Here is a 19,729-nt window from a genome sequence, read left to right on the forward strand (position 1 = left end):
TTCTCTCATCTTCAAATTGATATTTACATTTCAATTTTCACATTTCGAGGTCGATACCTAAATTTCGACTCTCTCCGAGAATTGATACCTACATTTCAATTCTCTCATCTTCGAATTGATATTTACATTTCAATTCTCACATTTTGAGGTAGATACCTAAATTTTGACTCTCTCTTGGAATTGATACCTACATTTCAATTCTCATTCCCGAATCAGTCCTACACTTATGATTCATTACATTTGAGGTCGGTCCTTACATTCTGACACTCTCTTTTGAGAATTGACATACATTTCAATTCTCATTCCTACATTTCTGATTCATTACATGCGAGGCCGGTCCTTACATTCCGACACTCTCTTTTGAGAATTGACCTACATTTCAATTCTCATTCCCGAATCATCCTATACTTCTGATCCATTACATTCGAGGTCGGTCCTTACATTCCGACATTCTCTTTTGAGAATTGATATACATTTCAATTCCCATTCCTACATTTATAATTCATTACATTCGAAGTCGATCCTTATATTCTGACACAATATTTTGAGAATTGACCTACTTTTCAATTCTCATCTCTGAATCAGTCCTACATTTCTGATTCATTACATTCAAGGTCGGTCCTTACATTTGACTCTCTCTCTTCTTAAATTGATATATAAATTTCAATTCCCATCTCAGAGTCAGCACTTGCATACTGGTTCCCATCCTCTACAACATTCTAAAATTTCATAACTCAAAGTCCACGCTCCAATCCCCAGCGAGAGTCCCTACTTCTCGACTTGATAAAGCACATACCTGCTAATTCCCCGGTAGAAACAAATCACACACACAACCCTACACATATTTTTGGGTCTGTTGACATAGAGGTTGTATTGGTTTTTATTGATCTCGTCGGTCAACGCCAATACGCGTGGGGTGTTTGCCCAACGATGGACATTAACAGATATTAAAGGAATCAGTCCTTCAATTTGTATGCATAGAATTTTATTGGAAGATTAGCATGGACCAAGAGCTGATCCTCAAAGGAGATTAAATTCTATGATGAAAGAAGTTGTTAAGAAAGAAATTTTAAAATGGTTTGATGCTGGAATAATATATCTTATTTCAGACAGTGCTTGGGTAAGTCCAATTCACTATGTTCCAAATAAAAGAGGTGTCACTGTAGTGAAAAATGAGAATAATGAACTAATACCAACAAGAAAAGTCACTGGATGAAAAATCTATATAGATTAAAGAAAATTTAATTCGACCACCAAGAAGGGTCACTTTCCTTTAACATTTTTGGACTAGATGTTGGATAGACTAGATGGGCACATATATTTTTATTTTCTAGATCGATATATCAGTTATCATTAAATACCTATTGCTCCAAATGATCAAGAGAAAACCATGTCTATTAGTCCTTATGGAACTTTTACTTTTCACCGAATGCCCTTAAAATTATGTAACGCATCTGCAACATTTCAAAGGTGTATGATGTCAACTTTCAGTGATTTAAATAAAAAAAGGATTGAAGTCCTAATGGATGATTTTTTTGTTTTTGGAACTTCATTTGAAATATATCTAAATCATTTAGATAAAATTCTAAAATGATGTGAAAAGATGAATTTCGTATTAAACTAGGAAAAATGTCAATTTATGGTTGTAGGAGGAATTGTACTTGGATATAAAATTTCAGAAAATAACAAGGAAGTAGATCTTACAAAAATACAGGTTATATCTAACCTACCTCCACCTACTGCTGTAAGAGGAGTTAGGAGTTTTTTAGGACATGCTGGATTTTACAGAGGATATATTAAATATTGTTCGAAAATTACAAAGCCTTTATGCCAAATTCTAGAAAAAAGATAAAAATTTTGATTTTAATTAAGAGTGCCTTAAAGTCTTTGAAACATTGAAGGAAAAATTGATCACTGCTCATATAATTGTTTCACCTAATTGGGAGAAACCTTTTGAACTAATGTGTGATGCCACTGATTATGCAATTGGAGCTATTTTAGGGCAGAGATATGAAAAAATTTTAAATTTATATACTGTGCTAGTAAGACTCTTAATGATGCTCAAATTAATTACACCACTCATGAAAGAGAGTTATTAGCAATTATTTATGCTTTTGATAAATTTAGGTCATATCTAATTGGATCTAAATTCTAAATGTGTTGTGCATAGATCTAAATGTGTTGTGCATATGTACCACTCAACTATTAAATATCTAATGCAAAAGGTGGATGCAAAACCTTATGATGCAAGAATTTGATTTTGCGGTAGTCGATAAGAAAGGGACTGATAATCAAATTGCTGATCATCTGTCTAGGCTGGAACATGAATAAATGCTTGATTTAGAAAAATAAATTAATGAAACTTTTCCTGATGAACAACTTGATGTTGTTAAAGGATAGGAAATAATGTGGAATGTTGATATTGTGAACTATCTTAGTAGTGGTATTTTATTAAACAGACTCACAAAACAACAAGAAAAGAAATTCATTCACGATGCAAAATCTTACTTTTGGGATGACCCATATTTGTACAAACAATGCAAAAATTTAGTGATGAGAAGATGTGTGCCTTATAAAGAAATTCAAGAAATAATAAAAAAATGTCAAGATTCTGAATATGGAAGTCATTTTGGGAATGATAGTACTATTCATAAAATTTTAAAATATGTATTTTATTTTCCTACTCTATTTAGAGATGTTATTATATATATAAAAACATGTGATCAGTGTCAGAGAGTAGGTAATATTTCAAAAAGAAAAGAAATGCCTCTGAATTTTAACTTAAAAGTTGAAATTTTTGATACATGGGGATTGAATTTTATGAAACCATTTATGCCTTCATTTGAAAATGTGTATATATTGATTGCAGTTGATTATGTGTCAAAATGGATTGAAGCAATTGCCTTACCTTGATGTGATGCTCGTAGTGTCAAAATTTTTAATCAAAAATATTTTTACAATCTATGGAATGCCCGAGAATAATCATTACCGATGGAGGATCTCATTTTAAGAATGCAAGAATTGCTAAACTTGTGGAAAAAAAATAAAATATTATGCATAAGATTGTAAGTTCTTATCATCCCTAGACTAGTGGTTTAGCAGAAGTATATAATCGTGAAATTAAAAGAATTTTAGAAAAAGCTGTGAATCCTAATAAAATTGATTGGTCTACTAGATTAGATACTGCATTATGGGCATACATGACATCTTATAAGACACCTATAAGAATGTCCCCGTATAGATTATTTTTTGGGAAGACTTGTCACTTACTATTAGAATTGGAGCATAAAACCTATTGGGAAATTAAGGAGTTCAATTTCAATTTAAAAGATGCTGGTGAGAGAAGATTATTGCAATTGAATGAGCTTGAAAAAATTAGGAATGAATCTTATGATAATGCTATAATATATATGGAGAAAATGAAAGAATGATAGGATCAAAAGTTAATAAAAAAGGAATTTGACTATGGATAGGAATTTTTATTATACAATACAAGATTCACATTATTTCGTGGAAAACTAAAGTATAGGTGGACAGAGTCATTCACAGTCGTAAAAGTCTATCCCTATGAAGCTGTTAATATTGAAGATCCCAAGACTGGAAAGATATTTAAAGTGAATAAGCACAGACTAAAAAGCACAGACTAAAACAGTGAATAAGCACAGACTAAAACCATATTTCAATGGTCAAAGACCAACTTTTAAAGAAATTTTAGTGTTGGGTCACCCAGAGTAAAGACTGGGAATGTCAGGCTGACGACATTAAACCAAACGCTTTGTGGCAGGCAACCCATTCTTATCATTATTTATTTTGCTTATATATTTTTTTATATCTATTTTTTTAGAGTGTATTTGTATTTGTAGTCTTTTGGATTCTCTGTATTTCAGAAAATTAAAATTAAGAAAATATTTTAAAACATCTTTATTTACCTAATTTTATGGAAGAATTGAAAATTTATTGTGATGAAAACAAAATGGCAAAAATTTTGAACTGGGCGCATGAAGTACCACTTTCTAGAGAGCTGACACTTGAAATGCTAGAATCGACGCCTCAGATGCCGCAGTAATAAAAATGAATTATAACATTTCAAGAGGCAATTATTGGCGGGTTCTCCTCCTTATAACTCCCAAAAACTGATTCCTAAACATATTTTAAAGAGGAAAACGAGGGATGAGTCACTACTTTTCAAATCCAATGGCTTCCCACTTTAAAAATACTACAAGATTTTGAATTTTAAACTGGAGGAAGTTCATCAGTTTCGATGCGCAGAAGTTACAAGACCGAGTTCTTTTGAAGAAGAGGCTAATTAAGGAAAAGGGATTTTTGAATCAAGGATTCAACACACCGAATACTCGAGTGGAAGAGATAATTGTGCAGAGATATTGGGAAGTGCTTTGCTATACCACTGCCACTGTAGTTGTTTGTGTCATGAAAGAGTTTTATGCAAATCTTCATAGAATCAACCAAGGAATTGTCTACGTGTAAGTCATGTGTGTACAATTCACTCCTTCAAGAATAAATGAGATGTTTATGATTGAAAGTGTACCAATTTTCCACTACCTATTTTCCATTATGCAAATTTTACCCCTACAAGAGAGAGTATGAATGAACTATATCGATTTCTTACTAATGAAGATGCAAATTGAGAGGCCAGAGAAGATAGAAATGTAAGTTTTTCCTCATCATTGTTTAATCTTGCATCTAAGCTGTGGCATTTCTTTATTGCATCAAAATTACTCCCTACTTTGAAATTTAGTAAAGTGACGAAGAGAGAGTTCTATTTTGAAATAATATATTCAAAATGGAAAACCTATTGACAATGGTGCAATAATTGTGAAATTAGTTTTGGGTTTGATTGTCAATGGATCAACCACAACCACTGGACTAGGACATCCATCAGGACATCCATCTACTATTTTCCTACTGTACAGCCAATCGCAAGTACCTAATGTAAGTTGGGAGAAATTTCTTCTTCCTTGGAAGCCTATGGACCCAGAAGTTTATTGCAACTACATAGGAATGGGGGATGATAATGATATGAATATACTGATGGATCAATCAACCCAGAATTCATCATTTATTCAGGCTTACTTCAATTCAAATCTACTTCTAAGGAGGATCAAGAAGATAGAGAAAAAGGTACAGAACCTTATGCATGCAATTGGGAATATTACTGAAATGTTGTATCATCTAGATTGGAGTATGAAAGAACATTTTGAACATACTGGATGTATTAATGAAGGTTTGGTGCATATGTTCAAGAAACATGCTTGGATTGAGGAAGATTCTACTGATGAATTTTCTTATTGACCTTTCTACAACTTGTATGTGCACTACCACTCCATGGCTCCATGGGAGATATCCAGTAGGGTGAGAGCAAAAAAGATGTTTGAACTTACTTTATGCACGAAATGCATATTTAGTATTGCTTAATTATGTTTTGGTATTATGTTGGATTGCATTTACTTTCATTGTTGAACTTTATTTGTGTTTTTTGTTGAGTATTTTGATACTTAGATTTCAGTGTTAGGAAGTTTGGTTTGCTTTAGACACTGAATTAGATTTTGTTGGCTTGAAAACTGTTAGTTGAAATATCGTGAATTTTATATATATGTGTGAGTTTTATGTTGTTTGTGAAAGTTTTGTGTTAGAAAATTTTTTTAATTATGAAGATAAGTGTATATTTGAATTAATTAGAGGTTAATGTAAAGCGCTATGCAACAGATTTCCTAAAAAAAATGAAATCTGGAAAATTTTCACGTTGGCGCCTTAGGCGTCAAATTCCCAAAAAAGACCAAATAAGTTAAAAACCATAAAATCTCCCAGTCAAACTCCATTTTCACTGCTTAGGTCATCTCCTACCTCTAAAACACGAGTTAGGGCTTCACATTGTGTGGATTTGAGATGATTTCAAGGCCAAAGATCATAGATTTCATCTTCTCTTAAAATTCAAATTGCTCCACGAGTAAAAAGAGGAAAGCCTACGGGAGATTTTGACACTAGAAAATTCATCAACTATAAGACCCAACATAGCTACAATACTCAAATGGGTTTAATAAAATTGATATAGAAACAAGAATTTGCTAAACCGAGAGGCAGATCGAGAGGTTAATCGTCACAAGAAATTAGGAGAGATTCTGCTACTTCATTGCAGTAGCAATAGTCTCAATGATCTGCAAGTTTTATGTCCACTTGCGATTTACTTTAGAGGATCACATCTTTGTGAGAGGTAAGCAAGTTGAGTTTTCTAAAGAAAAGATCAATGCATTTTATGGACTGAAGAATGTTTTCCATTGCAAATACGCTGCATTCATGATGACTGACTCATCACTGGATGAAGTAATTGCCTTTTTGACTGATGGAAGGGGAGAGTAAAAAATAAAAAAATAAGCAAGCTAATTTTTCCACTTCCACAATGACTTTTCAATCAAAAGTATAACATTACTTAATATCTGCTAAATTTCTTCCAACAAATCATCTGAGCAAAGTAACAAAGGAAAGAGTTGTGCTGAACCTCTACATTCAGAAAATGAAGGCAGTTGATGTTGGTGCTCTTATAGTACATCATGCTTGGAGTATAGCTAGGAGTGCTACAGCTAGTAGTATGGGATAACCTACCCCTGATTTTCACTTTATGTGAAAAATCTGCAGTAGAGTTTTATAGAAATGAAGAAAAGCTACAGCTCCAGAAACCCATTGGCAGACACATAGTCCAGAGATCTGAATCATTTGTTGAATCTAGGAGTGGAGGAAGTGATACACCCTCAACATCTGCTGCAAGGCCATCTACTTCTCATTCTCCTTCACTTGAAAACATCATGGAACATCTTATGACACAAAAAATGGATATTCTCATTTTGCTTCACTTGAAAACAACACGAAGCAGCTTATGATACAACAAACGGATATTGTGAATATGCAAAATAGGATTAGAGGAATTGAGGCTAGGAATGCATATAAAGATGAATATAATTATAGGAGAGTTTAGCATGATATAGCATATCAGGAGGCTATGACTAGATATCTAAGGGGATATTACAATGTGGAATTTGCAACTTGTCCCATTTTTACTCCTTATACACCAGATCATGATGAAGAAAAAGAAGAAGAGGAAGAAGATGATGATGAAGAGGATGAAGACAGATATTTTAGGAGTTTAGTTAGTTAGTTTGTTTGTTTGTTTGTTATTTTGATTGTTAGTTATGTGTTTTCTTTTAAACTATTGTAGTAAGAATAATGTTGTACTGTGAACTGTAATAGAATTTGTAGATTTTTACTTTTCTCTGCATTTTTAATATTTTCAATTTCTGTTTATGTTTTTAATTCTTAGCAAATCTTTTGAAATATATTATGTTTCATTTAATGCTTTAAAGCTTGTATTTTTAAAGTTAGTACCTGCAGTATACCAGAGCCCAATTTCATATTCAAAAATCCTCTATAAGTTAGTTTTTAGTTTTTATGTAATTACTATTTTTTTCACCTATAAAAATTTTTGTGCTGAACAATTTAATTACTTAAAAATTTAAGTTTGGGGGAAAGAAATTTCTTTTTTAAAAAAGAAGTAAACTAAATTTTATATGTCCTCAATTAACTATATTTTTAAAATTTATTTAAATGACATGAGATATTAAGAGCTCAACTTTAAATGACTATATTTATGTTTGTAAATACTATGGTAAATTTAGGTAAAAATTTCTAATAATGAAGGTCAATTCTAAAGTTAAAGATATTTGGTATGAAAAGAAAAGACAAAGTTTTTCTATTTAAAGTAAAGGAAATTATATTTTTGAAGTATTAAGATCTTTAGAGTTTCATGTAAGAAGAAAAGAATGAGACTTTAACAAAAAAATCATCAAGACTAATATGAATTTATAAAGTGAAGAAAGATAAGAAGTCTTAACTTTATGAAGAGGACAATGAAGTTTACAACTATTAAAGACTATCCAGATATAGTAATCCTCACTTGAAAAAAAAAAGAAAAAAACAAAAGAAGAAGAAAGAGAAAAGAAAGGATTAAAAAGATCCTAAAAAAGAGAAAGAAAAAAAGAATCTGAGGAGAAGCTTGAGGAGATGCTTAATCAAAAATTGTCTTCACTTGAATCAGCTTGAGGAAAAAGATTTATTACCTTTCTAAACTTGTATTTGAGTATTAGCACCTTTACTAGTAAAGTTTTCATAAAGTTTTTTTTCATATGGATATTCTAAATTTCCTTGATAAGACAAATTACAAATTTACTTGAAATGAATAGAGATTCAGAAATCATAGATTTGATTACTAAGTACTCCTAGACTTATAGTTTTAATCTAAGTTGTTAAAATTTTTTCTTAAAATTTATTATTTTATTTATTAAACTAAACTATAGAAGTTTATAAGTTAATCTCTATCCTAAGTTATATTTTTATGTTGTAAAAGTGTCACTTGAGGACAAGTAACATTTTTATTTGGGGGATTTTGATACACCAAAATAATGTCCTAGTTTAAGTATACATTTTATGCTTATTTGTGGTGATATTGCACTTTAAAAAAGGGCATTTTCATGTTTTTGTTACAGGTATATCAATTTCAGGCATTTGGAGCAAAAGTAGCAAAAAGAATAAAATTTGTAGTCAAATTAGTGAATTTTGTGATATGGTGCCTGACACTTTATAGAGAGCTGGCACCTGAAGCACCAAATTTGGTGCTTGAAGCGACATTTTATAGATAGGCGGCGCCTGAAGCGCCAGAACCCAAAACAGCGTGGTCTTAAGAAACTTAGCGTCCGGAGTGCCAGAATCAGCGCCAAAGACGACTTTTTATGAATTAAGGAGGTTTGAGAAAAATTTTTTACAAATTTTGAAGGTTCCACATGTTCTAAATGCCCGATGGAGTGATTCAATGCATCTAGACATTTTAGAAGATTCTTTTATGAAGGGATATGTTTCATGGATTAATAGACATGTCTTTTGGAATTCAAAAGGTTTGACTTTTGGATAAAATTTTGGAGTGAATTTTGAATTCTTTTTGGAGGGAGGTAGCCTCTAATAAAAGAGAGGGAAGTCTAGGGCTAAAGAAGGGGGGTGTGAAAGAGGTTTGAAAGAGGGGTTTGACAAGATTAAGAGAGAAAGTCAAGGACTTGGAGATTTTCTTCAAGGGTTGTAAGAGGAGAGGGAAAGTGAGTGATTTCTTCTTCATTACATTTCCAAGACTTCATTACATTTCTACACTTCTAAGAGAGAATTGAGTGTGATTGTAAAGAGTGAAAGTGCTTGAAGAGAACTTCTAGGGTTTTTCTTGGGAAGGATTGTTGGGAAGAATTGTGAGATAAGTTGTGTTTTCTTATTTCTTTGTTTTGTAAACTTATTTTAATATATGAAATTTGTGTTTTATCTTATCCTTCTCATGAATTCTGGGTAGTTTTCTTCATCATTCTCCCTACCCTGAGATATGATTTTGTGAATAAATGATTTTGCTTTATACATATTTAAATGTCAATAATTTTTGATGATTTGAACTCTGATCTTCATTTACTTTTTGATCTAGCCAATTGAAATGTTAAAACGTGTTGAGAGACATATGATCTGTAAGGGCTATGATTTCTACAACATGGTGAGTCACATTTGATTCCATAGGAGAAGATGTCATCCATGGGGTTAAGTGCAAATAAATAGGGAGATATACTTTGTTGGATGTAAAATTGGAGAAAATTGGAGATTTTAAAGATTTTAAGGTGACAGATTAAAATCCACAATTTGGTCCGATTGATTAGAAGCTAATATGAGATTGTTAGACCTTAAGCGAGGGAGTGGTGGAAGCTCTAGAGTGATAGTCGATATCCTCTCAGCATAACCATGAAATTAGGGACCAAACTCTAGATTAGTCAACGTTCTTTATGCACTTGAAAGATTGTAAAGAATAGAATTGCTCCTATTTATCACAAAATAATTATATATATATATATATATATATATATATAATTTTAATTCCTTCACAATCCATATATCTAGGACTCCATTAGAGCTATTTATTACTTGAACGATACATATACTTGTATTATTATTGCGGGTTTGACAGTTTAAAGATTTTAAAAGATAAAATTATTTTTTCTAAAGTCATTTTTATTTGGATTTGTGCATGTATACTTGCATTATTATTACGAGTTTGACAGTTTAAAAATTTTAAAAGATAAATTTATTTTTATTAATGTCATTTTTATTTGGATTTGAATTGCATATTTGTTATTAGCACTGTCGTGTGTGTGTTTTATAGTATTGAAAACTATTTATAAAAACAACACACAAAAATCCTGCATCATGAGGCCTCAGTCAAATTTGATAGGAGCGATTGTTATGTCCTCACAAAGCTTCCTGTATGTCCAATTTGAAGTGAAATCAAGCTGGGGTATGATTTCATTGAAATAGGTTCTCGAGTTGGGATTGGTATGAGTTTGAGGCAATGGGAATACTCAATTTCGATTGAGAAATTCTTCATGAAGTTCAGTGAAGGTTTTGGAGTGGTTAATTTGAGGTTTTGGAAAGTGTTATGTAAAACCCAAAAAACTATCATATTTTTTGGAAGGGAAATTGGAAGAGAGCAATGAAGGCCAGCGACTGAAAGTATGGGGTTTCAACCCCTTAGGCTATTGACAAAGTTTTCTCTCTAGGGTGTCTCAAGAGTTTAATTTTCATAAGATTACTTTTGAAGTTTAACAATTAGTTTAATTAACTTAATTCTTTTAACTGCATTTTATTTAGCATACACTCAGTTACTTTAGGTTTAAATTTCGTACTTCAGTTTTGAAGTTTAAATTTTATTTTACATTATACTCATAAGAATTTATTCATAAGCATTTCCAACTTCCCAGTGGGATTGATATTTAGGACTCCATTAAAGCCTTTTATTATTTGAGTGATACGTATACTTACATTATTATTACAAGTTTATCAGTTTAAAGATGTTAAAAGATAAAATTATTTGTACTAAAGTCATTTTTATTTGGATTTGAATTGCATATTTGTTATTAGCACTGTCGTGTGTGTGTTTTATAGTATTGAAAACTATTTATAAAAACAACACACAAAAATCCTGCATCATGAGGCCTCAGTCAAATTTGATAGGAGCGATTGTTATGTCCTCACAAAGCTTCCTGTATGTCCAATTTGAAGTGAAATCAAGCTGGGGATCATTTTACTGAAATAGGTTCATGACTTGGGCTTTGAATAGGTTGGAGCCAATGGGAAGACTCAATTTTGATTGAGAACTTCTTCGCAAATTTTAGTGAGGGATTTGGAGTAGTTCTATCATATTTTTTGGAAGGGAAATTGAAAGAGAGCAATGAAGGCCAACGACTGAAAGTATGGGGTTTCAACTCCTTAGACTATTGACAAAGTTTTCTCTCTAGGGTGTCTCAAGAATTAAACAATGTATATGGATCTCTTCTCTCCTCCTCCCTTAGTAACTCATGACTAGCTCTATTTATAGACATCCATGGTGTCTAGAGAGTCTAGGTTCATTTGGGGAAGGCAAGGGAGGTGGTATCTTGACCGTGGATAAGTTTTCAGGATGATGATTAGCATGGATAAAGCTTCCCATTAATTATCCATAGAGGCCTTCATCTAGGTTAAAATTTGAGCTCATATTTTGGCTACCCCCCATTGACTAACTTGGGTGGTGGATATGGCAACTCAAAGGGCCTGATATAACCTTCACCATACAAGCTCTATTGATTAATTAATGGTGTTGAGGATGGGGTGACACACCATACAAGCTCTATTGATTAATTAATGGTGTTGAGGATGGGGTGACACATACACCTCCTCATCATCATTTATTTTTTCTTATGTTATGTTCATGATTGCCTTAATCATGAGAAGGATGAGGTTTATATGAGTCACTCCTTTAATGGAGAATGAGAGAGGTGAAGAATGAGTTCATTACATCCATTTTTAAGGATTCATGAGGGAATGCCACCTCATATTCCTTTCATGATACCCTTGTGATACCCTTTTTGTTTTTGGTCATTTATTGAAATTTAATCATGCCATGGGTATTTCATGAGTCATGGATGGCCCATTAATCATTTGTTAGATGATGGTTTAGGGTTTAAGTGTAAAAATAGGATTTTTATGTGGCTATGGATTTGGCTTGCCAAAATCAATATTTTAAACTTAACCCTAGGTCTAATAATCTTTAATTTCACTCTCTTTAATTAATTAATCAAGAGAATAAAATAATTTGATGAAAAGACTAAATTTTGATAAAAAAATGATAATGTTGACCAAGTTGACCATGGTTGACTAGGGTTGACCATAGTTGACCAATTTAGCTCCAGGGTTGACCATGATGCCTTGCTTGACCATGTCATGGTTAGTTCAGTCATGGGGTCCTTGGGTTGGTGGTATGACTTGGGTTTGACTAGGATGGTCAAATTGACCATATGGAGTCTTGACCATATGGTGATCATTTAGGTCTATGTGGTGACAATAAGGTTCAAAATTGATCATTTTGACCAATATTTGGTCAATGGTGTCTATCGTTGATCAAATGGTCCAGTTTGACCAATATGGGATTTTGGAATGATCAAATGGTCAAATTTGACAAATTTAGGGTTTTGATTGATCCATAGGTCCAAGTTAACCAAAGTTGACCAGTTTGACCAAAATTGACCAGTTGGATCAAAGTTGACCAATCAGGTCAATTTGGCGTCAGTAATGACCTTATAGTCAATGTAATGACCATTAGGTCAAAGTTTGACCGGATTAAAGTTTGTCATTGCTGATCTGATCATTTTAGGGTGTCATCATATCTAAAGCCCAAAAGGGGTATTTTGGGAGTTTTTAGGGTTTTGAGGACACTAGATAAGTTCAAAGGAGTCAATATTGTTAGACCCTTTGCCTTAATGATGATGATGATCATTCTCAGGTCTTTATGGATTATCTGAGAATCTTAAGCCAGAGGGTTACTCAAGACATGTCTGATCTATGAGTGTCATTTTAGGTTCCTCCCAAAGGTTCTGATCTATGAGTGTCATTTTAGGTTCCTCCCAAAGGTGAGGCCAATAATATTATTGTTCGAATGCCATGCCTGATCGTTCAGATAAAAATCCTCACCAAACTTTGTGGTGATTAGTAAGTGTGGTGCATGAGTTTACCTAACCACTTTGGTTGGAGCAAACTTAGGTTAGATCGCTTTTGTTGGAAAGAGGTCAAATTAGTTTCTATTTTTTTTCTATTTTTTTTTTCTTTTAACTAAGGTTGACTAGATGCATTCTCTTAAGGTTCAAAATCTCTAACTTTATTTTCTCATTTTCTCCTCCTATGCACGTTGTCTTGCTTTTGTTTTTTAATGAGAATTTTTGTTTGGAAATGGAGCCTTTAATTACCAACAAGCCAAAGAACATCGTGATGCCAGAGCAACAACTACACTCATCAATAAATGTGAAGAGTACATGGCTTCCATTAATAGAACTAATGCTTGAATATAATTCTGTTGGGACCCATAAGAAGTGATGAGTTCTAAAGCCACTATTCTAACAATAAGTTGCATTTTTAATAAGGATCAATTCAAAGATCACTAAAATTTTGTATTTATATGTATTAAATCTCCCCTAGTTGATGCTAAATTTATTTGTAAGCATAGTCTCCATAACCATCCTAAGCAAGGTTTTACTGGACTCCTAAACATCTTTACTATCATTTTTATGGTTAAGGGCATCAAGGAACAAATTCTTATTCTCTTAAAAAAGCAACAAAATGGAAGGGCTCAAGCAAAAGATGAGGACTTGGTACATTTTCAAAAAGTCAACTAAAGAGAGAGCTAATAAGATCCATGGGTATAGCTAATTACTATCCGTACAACAAAAAATTTGAACGGTGGATCACTAGTCTATCAAGTATCCACAATTAATGCTCTATAGACTTTGTCAATAATATTAAGGTGAATTTGTAAAACAACATGAGTTTGGCACTATATGCATTCATACCTCAGCTAACCAATAGAACTATAATTTTGAAATTGAATCTTTAATTTTTTTTTAAAAAAAATTATCTTGTTGGCCATGCTGCCATAATTTGAAGATTTTGATATTTCCTAAAATCTGCTAGCTGATGTTGGTAGGGGGTTGGATACCAATCATGATTTAGGATTTAATACATTAAAAAGTAAACATAGAAATATATCTACTTCATAAATATCTTCCTGTCGTCATCAAACACAAGCCCAGGTCACGAGGAATTATTGCATGCGGTGTCCGATCCTGACCGTAGATCACGGTGATCTACGGTCGGGATTATTTCAGTTTTTTTTTTTTAAAAAAAAATTCGGTGGGGCCCACTGAAATACATCGGAACCGTAGATCTGATAATTTTGTCCGATCCGTATGGAATAATTTTTCCCAGGTCACACCACAGGTTGGTAGAGATACAGATCTTCAGTAACTTCACCAGTAGCAGTGTTGAAAGCCATATCCCATTTTCTATACATCTCCATTTTCTATAGAACGCCATATCCCAATCTCTGAGGTACCATCCTCTTTCGCACAAGCTCTGAACATGCCCGTAGTGTTGAAAGCCATGGCAACCTCACCAGTAGCAGAAACGGCAACGAGGCCAGCAGTACCTTTGGGAGAATGCTCAACTACATATTCAGCAGCATCTTTCAAAGAAAGACCTTTATATTCCATCAAAGCTGCCACATCCCGTCCAACGGTAGCTCGTATGATCGATTCCCCTTTACCAGTTGCTGAGACGGCACAGAGGGAATTGGCGTATGTTCCTGCACCTATTATCGGGGTGTCCCCAATCCTGCCCACCATTTTGTTCACCAAGCCACCAGTGGAAGTTGCTGCAGCGAGATTTCCTTTGCCATCCACTGCAACACATCCAACAGTACCGATTTGGCTGTCGCAAGATGACTCTTTAAGAGGTTTCTCTGGAGCAGGTTGAGTGTAATCAATCTGCAATTAGTTTGAATTTAGTAATATCAAATTTAATTCACTTTTTGAAATTTGTAATTAGATTCACAGGCAGATTGCAAAACTGACAATTAAAATGAAATATACCTGCACTCTATTTGCTGCTTTCGCTTGGGTCAGCCTCTCAATATTTTCAGGAGTGATAAAATGGCTTGCGTCTCTTGTTTCAACACCCTGCAGTGTTTAGTTCATCCAACAAGAAAGCTTACGATACCTTAGGGTTTAAACTGAATTACATTAAGTAACAGGAGATAGTTTCGCATCAAAGAAGAGATACTTGGACAGCTACTGAAAATGAAGAGCAAGTAGGTCTGAATACATCAGAAGGAAAGAACTAGCAATGCCATTCCGAAGACAGGACAAATCCACAACAAAGAACAATCCCAAAAAGGCCGAAAATATGTTGTATCGAAGTTCTCAGTACTAAAGGAAAAAAAAATACAAAATGATAATCATGATAATATTTTCCCTAAACATCTATATAGTTACTGGTGCTTGCTGGGGACATCACGGAGGTTTATCCATTTTATCAAAATTTAGCTGTGCTCGGACCTTTTATAACATGCACTAAAATGTTCCCCAGTAACATCTTAGCAGTGTTTAATTGTTTTGGTTTGTACATGCTAACTCAAGTTTCATGCCTAGGCAGTGTACTATTATCATCTTCAATCGAATTTTCGTCAGTGACTGAGATCAAATCTTGGTTTGTCACACAGATAGAGAAATATTTAAAGGAAATACGTCCATTTTGCCATATCTATGCCAACGTTTCATGACATCATATTTTGCCCACAAGTTGTTTTTAAAATCTCACATAATATAAGACAGTGAATTATTCTCCTTTTTTACTACACAGTAGGTTGTGTCTATGCCCATTCTTAACCACGTAATCCTAGAACTCATGCTACATTGCCTTTATGCGGGTTTTGTTTTGTTAGAAAATAAACAACTACATCTTTACTTAATACTTGTCAAAGTTCTGAAAAAAATAGGCTGAATTATGAATAAGTTGATTGCCTTTTTCCCTTTGCTTTCATTCCATTAAATAACAATCTTACAATCTATTTTAGGTACAAAATAAAGTGCATATAATCTATTTTAAGTAACTTAACTTAATAATAAAGTAACTTAATAATACATATTCCTAATCTAAATATTCAGCTAAAAGGGAAATACATCAAAATAAAGATATTGGAAATAAGAAAGCTTCAAATTATAGAAAACTTTTAATTTAGCTGTCTTCCTTCCTGATTGACATCCCCCCTCAAATTGATGCTGACTGATCATGAAGCATCAATTTCTTAACATGAAATTTATAATATTGTCGTGATAAAAAATCCTCAAGCCGTGAGTGCTGAAGCCTCAGAGTGTCGAAGCCTAAAAATGCAGAATTCCAAGAGTGTCGAAGCCAAAGTTTTGCAGAAGCGTAAGAATGCCGAAGCCTGAGAGTGCAAAGCCTCAGAGTGTCGAAGCCTGAAAATGCCGAAACCCAAAAGTGTCGAAGCCCGAGAGTGCCGAAGCCCGATGCCTGAAAGTGCCGAAGCCTGAGAGTGCCGAAGTCTGAGGATGTCGAAGCCTGAAAGTGTCGAAGCCCGAGAGTGCCGAAGCCTGAAAGTGTCGAATCTCGAAAGTGCCGAAGCCTGAAAGGCCAAAGCTCTATAGGTCCGAAACCTAAGAGTGCCGAAGCCCGAGAATGCCGAAGCCTAAGATCTATAGTTTGCTGAAGCCGAAGCCATCGATCTAAGAAGAAGTATCGAAGCCAAAGCTTAAGCAGATGAAACGAAGCATAAGAAGCTGTCGAAGATGTCACAGAAGCAGCAATGCCTAGCGCAGAAGATCCGAATCGGACGAATAATAATACAAACATAACAGCCTTTCAGCCCAAGAATCCTTGTTGTTTTCGCCTGCTTCTTTCCACCACCAAATAAACCACCAAACCAAGAAGAGGATGATGAAGAAGCAGCACCGACATCATTTGCCATCACAGCAGGTGGCATAGTTGATGGCCCAACCCCAATTGGCAGGAAATCGGGCGGGACTCCGGCTCCTCCACCAGCTGCCATCATTTTCGCGAGATTGGGATCATCCATAGGAGGGAGGTTATGCGGCGTGCTGAGAACTCTGTTGAGCATGATACCTGCACCCTTAAAGAGCCCAAGAAGGATCACACCGAAAATCGTTGCTCTTCCCGCGGAGGCGGACCTTGACGCATAGATAGAAAGACACCGGTAGCAGCTCCAGCGATGATAGAATTCCATGGATCCTCTCTCTGATGGACATAAACCATGGTGCAATCAAAGCTGAGAACAAGGCTCCCAAGACAACAAGGCTTCCGCCGACTTGGGGAGCGTTCATGCGGATGCGGAGAGTGTCGTGTCTGCTTCCCTTGCAAAGGCTTGTCAGATGATGGATGAATCAAGGAAAAGAAATAGTTCCTCCCTTACCGCAAGAATTTGTCAAGGTCGGCGGGAAGGGAGTCTTGAAGGTTTTCCAACGACTATCGGTGATTAGGGCAAAAGTTTGGCTCTGATACCATGTTAAAGTTTTGAAAAAAATAGGCTAAATTCTGAATGAGTTCGATCGTCTTTTCCCTTTACTTTCATTCCATTAAATAACAATCTTACAGTCTATTTTAGATACAAAATAAAATGCATATAATCTATTTTAGGTAACTTAGTAATACATATTCCTAATCTAAATATTCAGCTAAAAGGAAAATATATCGAAATAAAGATATTAGAAATAAGGAAGCTTCTAATTATAGAAAACTCTTAATTTAACTGTCTGATTTCCATCTTTCTTGATTGACAATATTAACGCTAGTATGAACATGCCATTATAAAAGCAAGATAAGGGTGCAATAAGAAAAATACAATGAGAAAGAATATCCTCCACAATGAGAATATATTACACTAATAAATATTATGAAGTCCTAAAAAAATATTAAGCATATGTGGCAACATTTATATGCTAGCATAATAATTTTAAGAACTTTAAAATCCTCAACAAACTCAGAATGTTACAACAAGGAGCATCATGAGTTTGTATAGTGCAAGAATAATTGAGAAATCCAAACTGAGAACTAAAATGTTACTTACTAGCAATTAATTGTCAAAATGCATACCATCATATATTACAAACTTAAAATAGATTTCAGTTTCATAATTTCATGCGACTAAAAAGAGAAAATATTTGATAAGATATTGATGGAATAAAAAACAAAACTTCGGTACTATATGAATATATACAAAACATCCCTTCAAAACAAAAGAGTTCTGATCCAGTTCAGTTTTATTTGAAGTTATGCCAAAACAGTATTGATTGTGCTGAAAGATTAGTATGGCAGATGCCCAAACTAGCTTGTTTGTGTATTATGCATCACACATCATATTTAAAGTTTCAAAATAAAAATATTTAACTCAGTTATTTGTTTCCACAATATCAAAAAAGAATAGAATTGAACTCCACAACCCTTGATACCAATCAAAATTTCCCAAACAAAACCCTCTTTTGGAGATTTGAAACCAAAAACAATATATGAACCTTAATTGTAAGCAAATAAGATACTACTAACCTGTTCCTTTGCAAAGGATTCAGCTCCATCAAATGCCAGGTAAATATGAGGTGTTTTCTCCATTACGAGCCGTGCAAGTGAAATGGCGTTAACAACTGTAGAAAGGCCTGAGACAGCACCACATTTTTTTGTGTTGCCATCCATGATGCATGCTTCCATTTCAACAGTACCATTGGTGGTCAAGACAGATCCTATTCCAGCATTAAAGTATGGGCAATTTTCTAACTCACGCACCTACAAAATTAATTTACAAAATCAACTCCCAAAATGAATTATAAATGATAAAATGAATAGCTAACATGAAGAAGATTTCCAAAATAAGGTTTGGGTCATGCCTTGAGTAATTCTAGAGAAGCAACTGAATACATTAGTTATATATCCAATAGAACGGATAAGAGTTTGCTAGATTCCTCAAGACATTAATATATATAAAAAATGAACGTGACTAATGAAAAGTCATGTTCTTAATTATCAGCAGCACATCACTGGGTGCTTCTAAATTTGGAGATGCTGGACATGCCACAATCCATTAATTAGGAAAAAAAAAATCTATTTTCAATAGAATTTTTTCTCTTGGTAACATCTATGGATGTGGATGAGGGGGGATGAGAATCAACAGAAAGAGGGTAGTTAAGTTAATATTTACTAAATGAAGCGAAGTTTCGACTTGGAGATATAGCTTCCTTGCATTGCAATATAAACATGATATAGCCCGGGAAAAAATCTAAAAAGCATATGACATGAATTCAAAGAATGCTTTTCTTTAAAACCCTTCAAACAAAGGTAAGCTAAGCAATAACTAAACAAAATTTCATTCTAAATGCCAAGAAAACATCTGTTCTAAGAAATTGTACATAAAAGTGAAAACATTTTTATTTGTTTTTGCTTTCTATTAAGAGCCTATAAGGAAAAACATGAAAAAGAAAAAATAAGAAACTATCTTAGCTTCTGCCACTTCTGAATTTATCGGATACCCATTGTGCAGGAATATAAACCTTTCTCTTAATATTTGCGTCAGAAGACTCGATTTCATGAATTCCATTTCAACATCAATACACGAAAAAAATATCCAAGTATCTATAAAAGACTGTCATAGTACTTTCTTTAATCGACAGAAATTCTCGAATTTTGAGTTTTTCTAGTGCTGTCGAACAAAATTGAGCCGAATATATATATATATATATATATATATAAGTTAGTTAAATAA

The 19,729-nt window shown here is 33.7% G+C and overlaps 1 protein-coding gene across 1 annotated transcript in view; it reads right to left on the reverse strand.

Annotated features, from left to right (window-relative positions):
* Positions 1–14,110: 14,110 nt before the first annotated feature.
* Positions 14,111–19,729, reverse strand: part of LOC110038854 (isoaspartyl peptidase/L-asparaginase) — a 25,289-nt gene continuing 19,670 nt past the window's right edge. The window contains exons 2-4 of the mRNA XM_020743772.1: positions 18,523–18,756; positions 15,036–15,122; positions 14,111–14,930 (exon numbers count right to left, since the gene is read on the reverse strand). Of these exons, the coding sequence (XP_020599431.1) occupies positions 14,451–14,930; positions 15,036–15,122; positions 18,523–18,756 (801 nt within the window). The 3' untranslated portion in view covers positions 14,111–14,450. The remainder of the gene's footprint in view (positions 14,931–15,035; positions 15,123–18,522; positions 18,757–19,729) is intronic.

The sequence above is a fragment of the Phalaenopsis equestris genome, unplaced genomic scaffold (genome assembly GCF_001263595.1).
Source record: "Phalaenopsis equestris unplaced genomic scaffold, ASM126359v1 Scaffold234164, whole genome shotgun sequence".
NCBI lineage: Eukaryota > Viridiplantae > Streptophyta > Magnoliopsida > Asparagales > Orchidaceae > Phalaenopsis > Phalaenopsis equestris.